This window comes from Heptranchias perlo, chromosome 11, assembly GCF_035084215.1.
Source record: "Heptranchias perlo isolate sHepPer1 chromosome 11, sHepPer1.hap1, whole genome shotgun sequence".
NCBI classification, from domain to species: Eukaryota; Metazoa; Chordata; class Chondrichthyes; order Hexanchiformes; family Hexanchidae; genus Heptranchias; species Heptranchias perlo.
In genome coordinates, this window is record NC_090335.1 from 32,882,117 (window position 1) to 32,902,630 (window position 20,514).

At 41.8% G+C, this 20,514-nt stretch overlaps 1 protein-coding gene across 1 annotated transcript in view; it reads right to left on the reverse strand.

The window, feature by feature from the left end:
- The window catches only part of LOC137326831 (interleukin-1 receptor accessory protein-like 1), a 1,140,124-nt gene that overhangs the window by 358,522 nt on the left and 761,088 nt on the right, over positions 1 to 20,514 (reverse strand). The window contains exon 5 of the mRNA XM_067992211.1: positions 7,012 to 7,086. Coding sequence (XP_067848312.1) covers positions 7,012 to 7,086 — 75 coding nt within the window. The remainder of the gene's footprint in view (positions 1 to 7,011; positions 7,087 to 20,514) is intronic.

The window sequence follows — 20,514 nt, forward strand, 5'->3', positions numbered from 1 at the left end:
GAGGAAACTGTAGGTGGTGGTGTTCCCATGTGCCTGCTGCCCTTGTCCTTCTAGGTAGTAGAGGTCGTGGGTTTGGGAGGTGCAGTTGAAGAAGCCTTGGCGAGTTGCTGCAGTGCATCCTGTAGATGGTACACACTGCAGCCACAGTGCGCCGGTGGTGAAGGGAGAGAATGTTTAGGGTGGTGGAAGGGGTGCCAATCAAGCGGGCTGCTTTGTCCTGGATAGTGTTGAGCTTCTTGAGTGATGTTGGAGCTGCACTCATCCAGGCAAGTGGAGAGTATTCCATTACACTCCTGACTTGTGCCTTGTAGATGGTGGAAATGCTTTGGGGAGTCAGGAGGTGAGTCACTCGCCACAGAATACCCAGCCTTTGACCTGCTCTTGTAGCCACAATATTTATGTGGCTGGTTCAGTTAAGTTTCTGGTCAATGGTGACCCCCAGGATGTTGACTGTTGTGGATTCAGTGATGGTAATGCCGTTGAATGTTAGGGGGATGTGGTTGGACTCTCGCTTGTTGGAGATAATCATTGCCTGGCATTTGTCTGGCGCGAATGTTACTTGCCACTTATCAGCCCAAGCCTGGATGTTGTCCAGGTCTTGCTGCATGCGGGCACAGACTGCTTCATTATCTGAGGGGTTGCGAATGGAACTGAACACTGTGCAATCATCAGTGAACATCCCCATTTCTGACCTTATGATGGAGGGAAGGTCATTGATGAAGCAGCTGAAGATAGTTGGGCCTAGGACACTGCCCTGAGGAACTCCTGCAGCAATGTCCTGGGGCTGAGATGGTTGGCCTCCAACAAGCACTACCATCTTCCTTTGTGCTAGGTATGACTCCAGCCACTGGACAGTTTTCCTCCTGATTCCCATTGACTTCAATTTTACAAGGGCTCCTTGGTGCCACACTCGGTCAAATGCTGCCTTGATGTCAAGGGCAGTCACTCTCACCTCACCTGTGGAATTCAGCTCTTTTGTCCATGTATGGACCAAGGCTGTAATGAGGTCTGGAGCCGAGTGGTCCTGAGTGAGCTGGTTATCGGTGAGTAAGTGCCACTTGATAGCACTTGAAGTGCCATAACCTACAAGGCTACAGACCAAGTGCTGGAAAGTGGGATTAGGTGTGGTGGCTTATTTGCAGCCAGTGCGGACATGATGGGCTAAATGGCCTCCTTCTGTGCCATAAATGTTCTATTATTCTAACAGGAGTACTCCTGCTTCTTCTGGCTCAGCATTAAGGTAAATGGGAAACAAAACTTGTCTTCAGCTTCCTCCAGTGTCCCTTTAAGGACCGTTGGTTGGACCCAGTAAAAGCACTTGGAACTTGCAAAGTGTGAACTCCGCCTGGCTTTTGACCAATTTCAGATCAGGGTCCTTGAACAGGTGTTAGGCCTCTCATTAGCATATTCAAGCCCCTAACACCTGTTTAAGGCAGCCGCCAGAGACATCATATGACTGAAGCAAATGTGGCGATGGACCTATTTCAGACGCCCCTCGGGTATGGGACATAGCCCCGTGAAATTGGTAGATTTTGTGCCTGATCTACGCCCCTAAACGTGCGCAACGCATACCAATTTCTTCCCCATGTCTTTTTATTCGAGCAAGTGCAACTCATGGCTGAGTTAAAATGAAATGGCCCATTTCATCATGGGAATGGAATTTGATGCACCTGTGCCGATAAGACAGGCTTAATTTTTAAATGCTGCTGAAACAAACTAAAATTCCCTAAACTCTCATCCAAAACCATCAATTTAATTAAACAAAAAAAACATGCAATTTCTCCATTATAAAGCACCACATGACTTATATAGAGCGTGTATGCATATTCCAGTAGTCCACACTCAGAAAGCATTTTAAAACATCCTCATGTTGAAAATGAATACATTAAATTTTACATGACAGGGATAATTTCCAACTGTGTGCTTCTGGCCCCGGAGTGCGTCCTATCAGCAGTGCATATCAGGAGACTTGGGAGTATGCTGCACATGATTTTTCTGACCACTCCTGTAATCCGTTCAAAAATCATGCACAGTGTCACGAGAATTTCTAATATGTACCTTCGCTGGGTGAAGTTCCCCACCAGAAAATGAATCTTATAGACCACTGCTTCAGAACTTATTGGAAAGGGAGTAAAGATCAACAGGAGGATTTCCATTGGTTTCTCCCAGTCTTCTGCCATAACTTTGGCGCAAATCTACAAGGTATGTTGTAAGCTGCCATTTTTAGCCAATTACACTGTGTCTCCAGCCGTTCTGAGGATCTTACGCCAATTTTGAGAATCCCCGTGAAAATTCTAGGCACAAATCTTCCATTTTTACTTTCCATTTCTCTCAATAAATCTTATGTGTGATTTTAGGAACCATTTCTAATAATTCCCAAGGCTTGTTTTATGCTTGATTTCAGGGTGCATTCTCTGTATTCTGATGGATTGTGTACTGCTTCACAATTCCAGCGTGTGGAAGGGCTACACCTTATGAATGACACATTGGTACAGAATCACAGCCCTCTTGGTTGGCCCGGAACCGGTGAGCTGCAGCATGACGTCTGGTCGAGGCATTTAACTCACCTGATGTATGCTAAAGAGGCCCAGCCCTCAAAATGGACTGGGCCTCCCGCCACAGAAATCAGGCGGCTGGCTCACACATACCACCGGCTGACCAACTGGAAGTTAAAATCCATTAAAACTATGGCAAAAATAATGTGAACAACATAATACCTTAGTGTGCTGTTATGCCCCGTCCAAGCTCATCTTGACCATAAGACCCAACTCGTTCTCCCTCAACTCTATTTCCACTAAACTGCTGACCACCCAACTTCCCTTCCTTGCCCCCATGTTAGCTGATATTGTTAACGGTTCGCTCTCCTCAGGTACTGTTCCCCTCCCCTTCAAATATGCTGTCATCACCCCCCTCCTCAAAAAACTCACCCATGACCCCTCAATCCTTGCAAACTACTGTCCCATCTCCAGTCACCCTTTCCTCTCCAAAGTCCTTGAACGTGGTTGTCAACTCCCAAATCTGTGCCCATCTTTCCCGCAACTCTAAGGTTTAATCCCTCCACTCAGGTTTCCACCCCTGCCACAGTACTGAAAGGGCCCTTATCAAAGTCACAAATGACATCCTATGTGACTGTGACCATGGTAAACTATCCCTTATCATTCTTCTCGACCCTTCTACAACCTTTGGCATGGTTGGCCACACCATCCTCCGCCAACGCCTCTCCTCCGTCGTCCAACTGGGTGGGACTGTGCTCGCCTGGTTCCATTCTTATCTACCCAGTCGTAGCCCGAGAATCACCTGCAACGGCGTTTCTTCCCACTCCCACACCATTACCTCTGGAGTCCCCCAAGGATCTATCCATGGCCCCCTCCTATTTCTGATCGACGTGTTGCACCTCTGCGACATCATCGAAAACATGTCAGGTTGCTGACGACACCCAGCTCTTCCTCACCACCACTTCTCTCGAACCCTCCACGGTCTGATTTGTCACACTGCTTGTCTGACATCCAGTACTGGATCAGCAAAAATTTCATCCAACTAAATATTGGGAAGACTGAAGCCACGGACTCCATCCCTCATCCTGGCCACCGTCTGAGGCTGAACCAGACCGTCCGTAACCTTGGTGTCCCATTTGACCCCGAGATGAGCTTCCAACCACATATCCGCTCCATCACAAAGACTGCCTACTTCCACCTCCTTAACATCGCCCATCTCCACCCCTGTCTTAGCTCACCTGCTGCTGAAACCCTCATCCATGCCTTTGTTTTCTCTGGACTTGACTATTCCAATGCTCTTCTGGCCGACCTCCCATCTTCCACCCTCCATAAACTTGAGATCATCCAAAACTCTGCTACCTAAATCCTAACTCGCACCAAGCTCCATTCACTCATCACCCCTATGCTCATTGACCTATATTTGCTCCCGGTCCAACAATGTCTCGATTTTAACATTCTCATCCTTGTTTTCAAACACCTCCATGGCCTCGCCCCTCCCTATCTCCGTAACCTCCTCCAGCCCAACAATCCTCCGAGATCTCTGCGCTCCTCCAATTCTTGCCTCTTGAGCATCCCTGATTTTAATCACTCCACCATTGGTTGCCGTGCCTTCAGCTGCCTAGGCCCTAAACTCTGGAGTTCCCTTTCTGAACCGCTCTGCCTCTCTCTCCTCCTTTAAGATGATCCCTCAAATTTACCTCTTTGGCCAAGCTTTTGGTCACCTCTTCTAATATCTCCTCAAGTGGCTCGGTGTCAAACTTTGTTTGATAACGCTCCTGTGAAGCGCATTGGGACATTTTACTATGTTAAAGGCGCTATATAAATGCAAGTTGTTGTTGTTGTTGATGTAAGAAGCATCCTTAACTGAATGTATTGGCTGTGTGTGAGAGAGCGAGAGAAAGAATCTTATCAGTGAAAGTTGATGCCAGCATTTCTATTGCTATCATCCAGAAATTATATTTATTTTCTATTATTAAATAACATCTACTATACAGGGAATGTGTTTTTGATCTTATGTCCCTTTTATGTGCTTTTCTTCTTTTCCTTTCTGTTTTGTTTCTTGCCACAGGCTCTTACTGCACACTTGCATTTTGTGTTAATAATTGATGTATATTTTTGTGTCAACTGTGACATTCATTTGTACTTTCCCGGCATAAATATTTATCAAGCCAAACAAAAGGCTAAAATAAAGACATTAACAGTGCGCTGGTGACAACTGTGGGAGTAACCACTCAATTGCTCCTCTATGCATGTTTCTGTAATTGAGATTGATAAGAAACCTACGGCTTGATTTTAGCATGACTGCAAATGCAAACTGTATTTGGCTGTGGGTACTTGATGCTAACAAAGATTTTGCTCCATAACTAATAAAAATAAACAAAAAAAAGTTTCATTAAAACAGCTGCCAATGGCCTATTCTGAAGAACACACAATAATAAGACAGGTATTTAGGACTTGTGCACTGACATTAAAATGAATAGTCCCTTTAGCTTACTAATGCTGTAAGCAATCGTTCCTTCTCAGTGGATCTGACAACATCGAGGTTTTGGTGTGAGTTAGCAATGTACTTGTGGTACTATCTGCCACTGTGCAATAGGGTGTAAAACATTAACTGTCGGTCAAGCACTTACTGCCATTCCTGCCGCCCAGAAAAGGGACAAAGTTCTGGTGAAATGTTGATTTAACGGAAACTAAAAGTCATTAAAATTCGAGACATTTTTAAAACTGGGACAGTCAAAACAAAATGCAAACATTTTTATAAGTATTTTTATGCCATTTAGTAAATGTAATATTTAAAATGTAGATTTATGAAACTGTTACCTTCTCATCAATAAGACATGGTGCCCAATTGTGTTTGCATCAATTCAGTAAAATGAACCACTGCAACATTGCTTAATTAGTATGTATTAATGATAAAATAAGGCAGCATCGACATAACACCACCTATCCAGGGTTCACCACAGATAGGGATTAAAGCATCATAACACCTTAACCCGGGTTCAGCACAGTCTCGCCTTAAAACATAAAACCACTTTATTCCAGGTGCACCACAGATGAAGATTAGAACATAATAACCACTTCATCCAGGGTTAACCACAGGCTGGGATTAGAACATAATAACCACTTTATCCCAGGTTAACCACAGGCTGGGATTAGAACATAATAACCACTTTATCCAGGGTTAACCACAAGCTGGGATTAGAACATAATTACCACTTTATCCCAGGTTAACCACAGACTGGGATTAGAACATAATAAGCAGTTTATCCCAGGTTAACCACAGACTGGGATGAGAACATAATAACCACTTCGTCCCAGGTGAACCACAGACTGGGATGAGAACATAATAACCACTTTATCCAGGGTTAACCACAGACAGGGATGAGAACATAATAACCACTTTATCCAGAGTTAACCATAGACAGGGATGAGAACATAATAACCACTTTATCCAGGGTTAACCACAGACTGGGATGAGAACATAATAACCACTTTATCCAGGTTCACCACAAACCGAGATTAGGCACTATCTTCTAATTTGTGAGAAACCAGACAGCTATGACTAAAGAGCAAGTATCACCATCAAAACCTCCAAAAGGTTGCAACAAAATATATTTAACATCCTTTCTGCACTGATGTGAGTAAATTACTGAAGCCAACAGAATCAGGGAGCTGAATTATCTGCAGAGCCTGTGACTTATTGGGGGAACACTGTCATTAACTATAAACTTTAATTCAGCTCTTACACTTCAGGCTCAGTAACTCACACCAGCATCTCACTGTTGTCATCAGCACATTTTTAAGAAAAAGTAAAAAGGCAGTAATGTATGTAATACAACAAAAAGAATGTTAATTCAAATCTTGATCCTTTGCAGTAATTTGATGTTTTAAAAGGTTGGTGAAACTATCTTTAAAAAACACAATGGATGGTTCAAGCACTGTCCTGTGAACTTTATATTTAGTACAGGGATAGGGGCTCATTAAATATCTTTATTTAACAAGTGATCTTAACATTTTTAAATGCTATGTATTACAGCACATTCAATGAATAGCAGATATACAGTATAAAGCCGGTTGCCACAAATTACAAAAATAATCACCAATCACCAAATGGGATGGCTACATAATCAATGAACAATTAATTTGTAATAGTGTCAATCAAGGGCCTATGCCACATTTTCTATATTGTAAGACCACTGATTAATATTGTGCCACTTGTAAAAAGTACAAGCACATATTCTGTGGGCAATTGCTTCTGAGAAGTTGCAGCATTACTCACTATCATTATACGACATGCTTGGGTTCTGGTTGTTGCTACAGAATACTGCTACGACTTAAGCAGCCTTGTATCTGATCATCGTTATTGACTCCTGTGACCCACATACATGAGACAAATGGATGTAAGTCATCACAAAGAAACCATCCCATTAAAGCATATGCAGCAGTGCATTGTACAATTGCTGAGCCTCTCAGAAACCTCAAGTTACTGTGAAAACATAAAAACACTTTGACTTACCAAGCTGCACCTCCACGGGATTTAGCCTGTTTTCTAAAGGATAGAGGAACTTGGGTGGTTTGTCTGTCATTGGAGCTGTAAGAGAAAATAACCACACATTAAGAGCAGTGGAAGAAAGCGTTTACCAATGATCTACAATACACATCAGGTAACTGTAACTTCAGACATGTCTGGTGCAGCTCACCTATACCTGTGTAGTATATAGTCAGGGCATGTGTGTGCTTAATCTAATTAATTGTTATACCCAGCACAGCCAAAGGGCTGGTATTTGCAAACTAATTAGGTGCTGTTGAGTATAAAGAGTCCAGTATTCCACAGTCCAGCTGGAGAAGACGACTGTATAAATGATATGCTTTTCCCACATATCAAAATGGCACCAGCGCCCCTCCAGAGAGAGTAAATAGAACAGTGATGGAAGATTTAAATTAAGATGGCAGGGTAGTTGAAGTCTCGATTTGAGATTAGAGGATCAATAAAAGCTGCTGAACAAAACCCAGAAGGCTTAGCTAAATTAAATATTAAGAATATATTACGAGGGGAGAAGGGGAAAGAAAGTGGGCTTGGGGGTAATGAAAGATAAAAACACCCTTGTAGAGTGGTAAGGGATATCAAAAAGTTAAGAGGAAACTGGGAAAAAGAATAAAGTCAACACTCTTTAAAAAAAATTGGAGTAAGGATTGCTTTAAGACAGAATCCATATGGATAGAGTTAAGGGATAAGCAGGGAAATGGTACAATTAACCAGTGTGCATTACTGGTCACTAAACAGGAGGCACGAGTGGGCTCACAGCAGGAGGGAAGATTTTTGTGGAGCAGGAGGAGCATTCATGTACCTCCTGGCCTCACAAAGATTTATTTAAAAAAAACCTCAAAGTAACTTTAGGTGCATATCTCACATGCCCAAGGGACAAATTAATTTTGATATACTTTGCAAAGCTATTGGATCCCATTAGGATTTCAGTAGGGCCACACAGTGATTGGGGATGTAAATTGTCTTGGATGGCAGCGCAAAACGGGCAATCGTGAATTGGCAGCCTGTTTTACACCCTGCCTGATTTTACAGGTGGAATGTAAAACCAGCTGCCAATTCCAAATGGTATAAAAGATTGGGCAGAATGTAATACAAGCTGCCGATTCATTACTGCCCGTCTTGTACTGCCGCTTAAGACAAATTTCACCCTCACTGATTTTAAAAGTTGATTTTTAAAAATTTACTAGTCAACCACCTGTGGTGTTGCACATGGGGAGTCAAGATCAAATGTAATCTTCAGGTGAAGTGGGGTTAGAGGGTGGGGATAATTGGATCAAGGCACACAGATTCAGTCCCCATTGTAAAGTCATAGGGGGTGAAATTTGTTTTAGACAACAGCGCAAAAACGGGCGATGGCACATTGGCAGCACGTTTTACACCCCGCTCAATTCTCTGTCAGAATATCGGGCAGGATGTGAAATGTGCTGTCGAATTGCTATCGCCACTGCCTAAAACAAATTTCATCCCCATATATTCTGTCCTTACTTTAATATAATACTTTGATTTTGTAGTATTGGTAGGTTAATAGCAAAACTTCTGGCAATATGGGAATTCAGAGCTGGTTAGAGCAGAGGCATTTCTCTGCAGTACCGTCGGAGGAGCTGGGATAGACTAAACTGAAGAGCTATGCTGCCACCACCACTGGCAGGAGGATGTAATCACAACATGAGAAGCAACATGAGGAACAGCACCAGGGATGCCAAAAAATGAGGTGCCAACCTGGTGAAGCTACAACACAGGACTATATGCATGCTAAACAGCAGAAGTAACATGCTATAGACAGAGTTAAGCGATTCCACAACCAAGGGATCAGATCAAAGCTCTGCAGTCCTGCCACATCCAGTCGTGAATTGTGGTGGACAATTAAACAATTAACGGGAGGTGGAGGCTCTGTAAACATCCCCATCTTCAATGATGGCAGAGTCCAGCACGTGAGTGCAAAAGACAAGGCAAAGGCGTTTGCAACCATCTTCAGCCAGAAGTGCCAAGTGGATGATCGATCTCGGTCTCCGCCCGATATCTCCACCATCACAGAAGCCAGTCTGCAGCCAATTCGATTCACTCCACGAGATAACAAGAAACGGCTGAGTGCACTGGATACAACAAAGGCTATGGGCCCCAACAACATCCCGGCTGTAATGCTGAAGACTTGTGCTCCAGAACTAGCCGCGCCTCTAGCCAAGCTGTTCCAGTACTGTTACAACACTGGCATCTACCCAACTATGTGGAAAATTGCCCAGGTTTGTCTTGTCCACAAAAAGCAGGACAAATCCAATCCGGCCAATTACCGCCCCATCAGTCTACTCTCAATCATCAGCAAAGTGATGGAAGGTGTCGTCGACAGTGCTTTCAAATGGCACTTACTCACCAATAACCTGCTCACCGATGCTCAGTTTGGGTTCTGCCAGGACCACTCGGCTCCAGACCTCATTACAGCCTTGGTCCAAACACGGACAAAAGAACTGAATTCCAGAGGTGAGGTGAGAGTGACTGCCCTTGACATCAAGGCAGCATTTGACCGAGTGTGGCACCAAGGAGCCCCAGTAAAATTGAAGTCAATGGGAATCAGGGGGAAAACTCTCCAGTGGCTGGTGTCATACCTAGCACAAAGGAAGATGGTAGTGGTTGTTGGAGGCCAATCATCTCAGCCCCAGGACATTGCTGCAAGAGTTCCTCAGGGCAGTGTCCTAGGCCCAACCATCTTCAGCTGCTTCATCAATGACCTTCCCTCCATCATAAGGTCAGAAATGGGGATGTTCGCTGATGGTTGCACAGTGTTCAGTTCCATTCGCAACCCCTCAGATAATGAAGCAGTCCGTGCCCGCATGCAGCAAGACCTGGACAACATCTAGGCTTGGGCTGATAAGTGGCAAGTAACATTCGCGCCAGACAAGTGCCAGGCAATGACCATCTCCAACAACAGAGAATCTAACCACCTCCCCTTGACATTCAACGGCATTACCATTGCCACTCCCCCACCATCAACATCCTGGGGGTCACCATTGACCAGAAACTTAACTGGACCAGCCACATAAATACTGTGGCTACAAGAGCAGGAAAGAGGCTGGGTATTCTGCAGCGAGTGACTCACCTCTTGACTCCCCAAAGCCTTTTTCTCCATCTACGAGGCACAAGTCAGGAGAATTGATGGAATACTCTCTACTGGCCTGGATGAGTGCAGCTCCAACATCACTCAAGAAGCTTGACACCATCCAGGACAAAGCAGCCCGCTTGATTGGCATCCCATCCACCACCCTAAACATTCACTCCCTCCACCCCTGACGCATAGTGGCTGCAGTGTGAACCATCCACAGGATGCACTGCAGCAACTCGCCAAGGCTTCTTCGACAGCACCTCCCAAACCCACGACCTCTACCACCTAGAAAGACAAGGGCAGCAGGCACATGGGAACAACACCACCTACAAAGAACATTTATAGTTATATTAGGAAAAAGAGGGTGGTCAGGAGCAGTGTTGGCCCCTTAAAAACTGAAACTGGGCATACTGTCATTGACAATGGGGAAATGGCAGACATGTTGAACAATTACTTTGCGTCAGTATTTACAGTAGAAAAAGAGGATAGCATGCCGGAAATCCCAAGAAAACTAATATTGAATCGGGGACAGGGACTCGATAAAATTAACATAAGTAAAGCAACAGTAATGAAGAAAATAATAACACTAAAGAGTGACAAATCCCCAGGACCGGATGGTTTCCATCCCAGGGTTTTAAAGGAAGTAGGTGAGCACATTGCAGATGCCCTAAGTATAATCTTTCAAAGTTCTCTAGATTCAGGAACTGTCCCTCTAGATTGGAAAATTGCACATGTCACTCCGCTTTTTAAGAAAGGAGAGAGAGGGAAACCAGGGAATTATAGACCAGTTAGCCTGACATCTGTTGTGGGGAAATTGCTGGAGTCTATAATTAAGGATAGGGTGACTGAACACCTCGAGATTTTTCAGTTAATCAGGGAGAGCCAGCATGGATTTGTGAAAGGTAGGTCATGCCTGACAAACCTGACTGAATTTTTTGAAGAGGTGACTAAAGTAGTGGACAGGAGAATGTCAATGGATGTTATTTATATGGACTTCCAGAAGGCATTTGATAAGGTCCCACATAAGAGACTGTCAGCTAAGTTAGAAGCCCATGGAATCGAGGGAAAAGTACGGACTTGGTTCGGAAATTGGCTGAGCGAAAGGCAACAGAGAGTGGGGATAATGGGTAAGTATTCACATTGGCAGGATGTGACGAGTGGAGTCCTGCAGGGATCTGTCTTGGGGCCTCAATTATTCACAATATTTATTAACGATTTAGATGAAGGCATAGAAAGTCTCATATCTAAGTTTGCCGATGACACAAAGATTGGTGGCATTGTAAGCAGTGTAGATGAAAACATAAAATTACAAAGCAATATTGATAGATTAGGTGAATGGGCAAAACTGTGGCAAATGGAATTCAATGTAGACAAATGTGAGGTCATCCACGTTGGATCAAAAAAGGATAGAACAGGGTACTTTCTAAATAGTAAAAAGTTAAAAACTGTGGATGTCCAAAGGGACTTAGGGGTTCAGGTACATAAATCATTGAAGTGTCATGAACAGGTGCAGAAAATAATCAAGAAGGCTAATGGAATGCTGGCCTTTATATCTAGAGGACGAGAGTACAAGGGGGCAGAAGTTATGCTGCAGCTATTAAAATCCCTGGTTAGACCGCACCTGGAGTACTGTGAGCAGTTCTGGGCACCGCACCTTCGGAAGGACATATTGGCCTTGGAGGGAGTGCAGCGTAGGTTTACTAGAATGATACCCAGACTTCAAGGGTTAAGATACGAGGAGAGATTATACAAATTGGTGTTGTATTCTCTGGAGTTTAGAAGGTTAAGGGGTGATCTGATCGAAGTTTATAAGATATTAAGGGGAACGGATAGGGTGGATAGAGAGAAACTATTTCCGCTGGTTGGGGATTCTAGGAGTAGAGGGGCACAGTCCAAAAATTGCTAAATTGCTAAATTTAAATCTGAGATAGATAGCTTTTTGGCAACCAAAGGTATTAAGGGATATGGGCCAAAGGCAGGTATATGGAACTTGATCACAGATCAGCCATGATTTTATCAAATGGCGGAGCAGGCACGAGGGGCTATATGTTCCTATATTCCTATGTTTCCTATGTTACAGGTTCCCCTTCAAGTCACACACCATCCCGACTTGGAAATATATCACCGTTCCTTCGTTGTCGCTGGGTCAAAATCCTGGAACCCCCTACCTAACAGCACTGTGGGAGAACCTTCACCACACGGACTGTAGCGGTTCAAGAGGGCGGCTCACCACCACCTTCTCAAGGGCAATTAGGGATGGGCAATAAATGCTGGCCTTGCCAGCGACGCCCACATCCCAGAAACGAATAAAGAAAATAAGCGTTTCCATTATAAAAGTGGACATATGAGTTTATAATGGGAAAAATTTGACACCAAAGAGTGGCAAAAACCTGACAACATTTTTGTAAACAGGAAGTTATTACAGGTGTAAGATGTTTAATATAAAATGGCTATTTTAAAGATAGAGACGATATGATGTTTTATTCTGTGGGGACTTAAAATTGTGGTAAGCTGATGTATCATCTTATAGCTGATGTCAGTGGAACCTTTTTGGCCATCTCTTTTAAGTCTGTGATTGTCTGGTAGCAGAGTCATAGGCGGGTGTGTGGGGAACTTTGAGCTGAAAGATTAGTTGTTTCAGCAGCAGCTGATGTTGCCTGCAGAAGCCGACCAATGTAAGTAAAAGAAAAAAAACTTCTGCCAGCCCAACTTCTGCTGGCCTCCGAACATTCTGACAGGCATTTGAGAACATAAGAGGACAAGTAATTAAAATCCCACTGAACAGATATTGAAATATAGGAACATAGTGAATCTCAAGGCCAACCTTCCCATGATCCAAACAATTGGAACCGATGTGTTGTATAAAATCGCATATCTATTACAGAGTGATTGAATGGCGCATTAAAGGGCAGAGATTTCTCCCTCTGTATGTTATTTTTAACAAGTTGGTCCATTCAGTGGTTGCCAAGCTACAGCCTGTGGGCCAATTTATGCTCTGGCCATCTGGCCCACAATGCTCAAGCAAATATTTACGCTACTTACTCTTTGATTTGCACTGTTTGAATATTGTAGGGGTTTGGAACGGCCTGTTCTCTGTGCTGTTGCTTTACTGATGGATAAATCCTTAACTAGGAAACCAGATCTATTAGAATCCGCAGCTTACAATATGTGCAAATTTAATGGGAACATTAATTGAAACTTTATATGTGGCCCATGAGGCTCCTTGATATACACCTGAGCAGCCAAAGAAGACAAAAAGCTTCAACCCTCCTGGAGAAATGTTCTGGTGAAATTCCTCGGTCCATTATTTTAAAAAAAATCATTAACTAGTTAACGGACTAATGATTACATTAAAAGAGAGACATTTCTATCTTTAAGATATTTTATATGCATTGAACTACTTCTGTGTTAGTTTATTGAATATGTTTTGTTTTCTGTATCTTTGTTGTTCCTGTGAAGTTATGGTGTAACTGAAGCAGAAGTTAATAAAAAATTATAGTTGTAACAATATGCAGAACACGGTGCCTAATTTACATAATTTATGGGTGTCATTTTAAGAGTATGATTGAACAATTTTAAAAGTAAATGGAAATCCTACAGTTACATATTAAGTAGATTCCCTTCATATGGAAACTTTGGAAAGCATAGAGAAAACGTTATGTGGACAAGAACTGGGATCTTCTGCTCGGCAACCTGCAATTTTTCTGTTCATTAAAATAAATGGGGGCCAACTTAGTAGGCTGTTGAGCGCACAAACAGAAACCCTGGCCAATATTTTATCATTTATCTCTTTTAGTACCTTTACAAATGTACTTTATACCAAAGGTTTCAATACATTGGAGAGCCTAATGGGGAAATCTCATTTATTATACAGCATGTGCTAAAAAACTACCACGCATCAAATAATTGACATTTAATGCCCAGAACACATGTCCAGTATCTAGTTTGTGGTGATGATTTTTGTTTTTATTCAAAGAATGTTTTCCATATACTTAAGGGAAGCCATTAATTACATTGGAGAGGTAGGCAACAGCCTTTCATCAAGTGATGATTTTCTACTGCCTGAAATATCTGAAATTATAACGGTTCTCCATGTTTGAGGGTTTTTTTCCTTTTCTTTCAACAGTTCAGATGGTCATTTCCACACAGAAAATGTCATTCCAATTTAATTGTAAGAATTTGTTACAAATTCTAATTAGCAGAAGCCTTTATGTGTTGGCATTTCTGGTTTTCTGTTCGGCATGCAAGCAATCTGTCATCACCTAATGGCCTACGGCTGTTAACAATCACTCTAAAATGTGTAGTGCCTGCTTTAAGTGGGTAGCTTCCACTTAGAGACTTGATAATACTGTGTAGTTATATAATTTTTTTAAAAATCAGCTGGTAAAAATGGATCGTGTCTGGGAATTGGAGGAATGTTCTGCCTATAAAATATTTTATTTGGAGCCTGAAGTACAAAATTGGTGATAGTTATAGCCAAAAGAATAGGATGATTTTAAAATAAAAATTAGGCAATTCTCTTCCGTGAATTGCCTTCATTTTATCCCTTTTTCATTGTAGTTGCTAATCCCACAAATCCTTCGACTAAAAGGGATAGAAGTTCACAGCACAGAAGGAGGCCAAATAGTTCATCATGCTTATACTGACTCTCTGCCAGAACAATCCAAAACTAATTCCACTGTTCTCTCCCCATAGTCCTATATCTTCCTCTGCTCCAAATAAATATCATTTTTTTCCTTAAAGATGTAATGGTCTTTGCCTCAATTATTCCCTCTGGCAAAGTATTCCATATTCCAACAACACTCTGTTCAAAGAATTTATCTCTTCTCACTTTCTTAGTAACAATTTTAAATTGATGACCCCTCATGATGGACTGTCCAACCAGAATAAATAGTCTTTCCCTATACACCCTATCAAAATCCTTCATAATTTTAAAAACATCTCTTGGCCTTCTCTGCTCCATTCCTAATTTCTCCTCATAAGTATACTTTGCCATCCCTCGAATCATGCTGCTGACCCTACACTGTACGGTCTCTATGATTTTAATGTCTAATCATTGCCTTTATATATTTGTCATTATCCATATTTACTCCTGCATCCTATTTATAAAGCCCAGAATCCTACTGACCTTTTTTTTATGGCTTTCCTGACCTGCATTCAAACTTTCAGGGAATTATGCATTTGAATACCTAGGTTTCTCTGTTCATCCATTCATAATCTCCTCAGTGAATATTCTGATTGAGTATATTACCAACTCCCATTAATGGTTTTTCTTCACCGTTTTTCACATTAAATTGCATTTGTCATCAGTCTGTCCATTCTGCTCACCTGTCTACGTGCCGCTGAAGTCTTTTAAAGCCTGCCTCGCTGTTTGCCAAATACTCTTTTTTTGTGTTGGTAACAAATTTCAATATCATTGTCCCTATGCCCAAATATAAAAACCGAGTACAAAAGTAAGCCCAACACTGACCAGTGGGGTTTCTTCTGGCAACCAACTTTCTATTCATGCTGCTACATTTCCTCTTGTACCATCACCCGATTTTTTGAAGCAAGTCTCCCGTGAGTCACCTGATTGAATACCTTCTGAAAATCCATATACACCACATGTACTGAATTCCTTTTGTTGCCCAGTCACTTTTTGAAAAACCTCTATTAAAATGTTTTCACATGATTTGCCTTTAATAAATGTGCACTGCTTGTCTATGGTAAACCATGCATTTATAAATTCTCATTAATTTTATCTCAAAGTATTAATTCTAAGAGTTTGACCACAACTAAGATTAGACGAATTGGTCAATAGTTACCTGGTTTATCTTGTTAGGAACATAGTAATAAGAGTATGCCATTCAGCCCCTCGGGCCTGCTCCGCCATTTAATTAGATCATGGCTGATCTGCACCTCAACTCCATTTTTCCACCTTTGCTCCATATCCCTTGATACCATTAACTAACAAAAATCTATCTATCTCAATCTAGAAAGCTTCTACCATCTTTTGTGGGGAGAGAGTTCCAAATGATTCCTGATTTCATTCCAGAATGGCCTGGCTTTAATTTTATTATGTCCCCTAGTTCTTGATTCCCTCATGAGAGGAAATAGTTTTTCTGTATCTACCCTATCAAATCCTTTCAAGATTTTAAACACCTCGATCAGATCACCCCATAATCTTCTATACTCAAGGGAATACAAGCCAACTTTATGCAACCTGTCCTCATAATTTAACCCTCTAAGCACCGGTATCATTCTGGTGAATCTGTGCAGCACAATCTCCAAGTCCAATATATCACTCCTGAGGTGTGGTGCCCAAAATTGAATGCAGTATTCCAATAGGGTCTGACCAAGGATCTATACAGCTGAAGCATAACTTCCTCCCCTTTGTATTCCAGCCTTCTTGAGACAAAGGCCAACTGGCTTTTTGATTGCATTTTGTACCTGTCTACTGGCTTTTAATGATTTGTGTACTTGGACTGACCAATTGTTTTCCTTCTCTACAGCTCTTAGTATTCTTTAAATGGTGAGAAACTATGATTTATCATTTTTAGGTCCAAAGTGGTGACCTCACACTTGGCCACATTGTACTACATTTGCCATAGATTTGTCCACTCACTTAATCTGTCTATGTCCCTTTGCAAATTCCTGCTCCCAACTGCACTACTTACTATCCCTCCTACCTTAGTGTCATTTGATAAGGTCCCACATAAGAGACTGTTAGCTAAGATAGAAGCCCATGGAATCGAGGGAAAAGTACGGACTTGGTTAGGAAGTTGGCTGAGCGAAAGGCGACAGAGAGTAGGGATAACGGGTAGGTACTCACATTGGCAGGATGTGACTAGTGGAGTCCCGCAGGGATCTGTCTTGGGGCCTCAATTATTCACAATATTTATTAACGACTTAGATGAAGGCATAGAAAGGCTCATATCTCAGTTTGCCGATGACACAAAGATTGGTGAGATTGTAAGCAGTGTAGATGAAAACATAAAATTACAAAGGGATATTGATCGATTAGGTGAATGGGCAAAATTGTGGCAAATGGAATTCAATGTAGACAAATGTGAGGTCATCCACTTTGGATCAAAAAAGGATAGAACAGGGTACTTTCTAAATGGTAAAATGTTAAAAACAGTGGATGTCCAAAGGGACCTAGGGGTTCAGGTACATAGATCATTGAAGTGTCATGAACAGGTGCAGAAAATAATCAATAAAGCTAATGGAATGCTGGCCTTGAAATCTAGAGGACTAGAGTACAAGGGGGCAGAAGTTATGCTGCTGCTATACAAAACCCTGGTTAGACCGCACCTGAAGTACTAAGAGCAGTTCTGGGCACCGCACCTTCGGAAGGACATATTGGCCTTGGAGGGAGTGCAGCGTAGGTGTACTAGAATAATACCCGGACTTCAAGGGTTAAGTTACGAGGAGAGATTACACAAATTGGGGTTGTATTCTCTAGAGTTTCGAAGATTAAGGGGTGATCTGATCGAAATTTATAAGACATTAAGGGGAACGGATAGGGTGGATAGAGAGAAACTATTTCCGCTGGTTGGGGATTTTAGGAGTAGGGGGCACAGTCTAAAAAATAGAGCCAGACCTTTCAGGAGCAAGATTAGAAAACATTTCTACACACAAAGGGTGGTAGAAGTTTGGAACTCTCTTCCGCAAACGGCAATTGATACTAGCTCAATTGCTAAATTTAAATGTGAGATAGATAGCTTTTTGGCAACCAATGTTATTAAGGGATATGGGCCAAAGGCAGTTATATGGAGTTAGATCACAGATCAGCCATGATCTTATCAAATGGCGGAGCAGGCACGAGGGGCTGAAAGGCCTACTCCTGTTCCTATGACACTCGCTTATCTAGCTTATTAGTGATCTCCTCAAAAAATTCAACTAGATTAGTCAGACTCTTATACATTTTAGTTTGACCCCATTTGATCTCTATTTTCATGCATCCCTTTTTCATCTTATCGGAATATATCTATTCAACTCATATATTAAGATTTTGCACTGCTGATCTATCATTTTGTTTGTTACCTTTACCTTTTGGGCCATAAAGGGGACGATTTTAACTCTATCCACCTGGCGGGAACGGGGCAACAGTGCCCTGACAATTGCAGTGATTCACTTATCACCCCTTTCCTGCTCAGTTCCCATCATTTTGGTTGAGGCCTCCAAATGGGCGGCCCAAAAACCTGCCTGTTTCAGGTGGGAACCTATTTGTAATGTGCCAACTGGGGTGCTATGACATACATAACATTACAATGCAATTTTGAAGTACCAATGGGCGGAGAATGCACCACACTTGCTCCACCCTTTGGAGCCTGGCATTTAATTTTGCTCTGCCTACCTTGTTGGGAGCGGCCCTCAGTTAAGTTCTGGGTGGGGGAGGACAGTGGGAGAGGGCCAATTGCCCGTGACCGGCAGGCGTGGCCTGCAGGGGTGCTGTGGAGTTGGGAGGAGTACACCTGCAACCCCTGGCTCCACATCACTTAAAAAATATATTAATTAAACTTACCTTTTTGGTGCTGGCTGCAGGATAGGCCGCATCCACATCCATAAAACCTGATTGGAGCAGACCCAAAACCTGCTCTACTCAGGGCAGTCCAAATTGGCAGAGAGGTCATAAAATGGAAGTTATTCCCCTCGTTAACATATATAAGGAGCCTAATGCCTGTCTTAGGAGTCCACCCGGACACCTGAAAAGTGGCCTGACCCAATTTTGAGACAGAGGTTTCTCAGGCGACTTTGGGACATAGGACCCCATAATTGGGCCTTGTTGTGCCCATTTTATCCATAAAATGGACACAATGACATCCAATTTCGACACCAGGTCTTGACAAACAACTGGATTAAGGGATGGATTTTCATAACGTGCTGGTAGCTGGACACTCGTAAAAAAATGCCGAGTCCAATTCTCTGTGCCGCACACATAATAAATATTATCACAAGTGGAGGATCCTTGAAGCAATCACTATGCTGCTGTCATTTTTAATCTTATTTCACGATTCCTGTATATATCTTCTGGGTGTCCTGTTCTAATCAATAAATATAAAAAGATGTACAATCTCATTGTCCTTGTTCAGCGGTAACATTTTATCCTGTGCAGCACATTGATGCTGATACAGTATCGCAGGCAGTGCTATACATTAAGTGAACTGGTCATATTTCTTTCTTTCATTACCCTTCATGTCCCAAGCAGGGGATCTATAGCACAACTGGTATTTTGACCATAAAAAAAATACAAAAAATCCAATTACTACAATTACTTTATTTTAATCCTCGCTTCTAAGAAATAAGAAACCTAACCCTAAACCATGGTAAGGATACAACTACACAGTTAATAAATCTTTTTTGGGCCAATGCAAGTTTTCTGCATGGTTGGTTCAATTCAAAGAAAGTTACTTCAGTTTTTGAGGAAAACACCAAATTAGAAAATGAAAACACGATGAGTTGTTTTTTCAAGGTTTTAATTTGTACAATAACGCAGGCATATGTCACATATTTTTGAAGTTCTGAACATAATCCCTACATATTTATGAAACTAAATACACAGATCCTGAATTATTATTTTAGCCGTTGCTGATACACCATTGCAGTTGCACTAATGCTGCCGCTTCCTTCATGACCACACCTCAAATTAATATTTTAGTGCCCTTGTACCAGTTTCTGAAAGTACACAAGGATGCGCTTAACTTACGCACAATAAAACATAAAACCGACAACCCCGCAACAATTTTTTTTTAAAAAGGAACAATAATTTTTTCTGAATGCTGATTTTCGGCCACTGATTCGCAAATTGAAAAATACAGTTTGTACTTAGAGGAATAAAGGAAGAGCACTACTGAACTGACACAGGAGCTTAGCATCAGCAGTAACTATATTATCAAAATGAGTAGATGATATAGATAAATCTGAATTATGAGACATGTGGTGATGGAAACCAAAAACCATTTGACTAGTGAGTCCCTGCCTATCACGGACTGCAGAAACCCGATTAAAATGCTGAGCCCAATTATATTGTTTCCACTATCTGCACGTTATTCACAGTTAGCCGGCAGTAGAAATTATTGTCTTTGGACTATCAATATGCAAATTCAAAGGAACAAGTTAACCATACTTAAGCAGCAGTATCATGGCTAATCTGTTCAATAGTTTGTAACCTAAGAATTGTTAGCTACACTGAGAAATTCATTTTTCATATGTACTAACTCAAACCCTTAAAATTAAATTACAGTGGATAGAATTTTATTTTCGTACTGTACTTAACTAAACACTTGACATTATTATAGATGTACATGTATTCTTTATAAGCAATTTAACCTCAATCATAAATAACACAAAAGTGCAAAATGCTCAAAAATGAAACATTCTAGAAACGCTTTCCATAT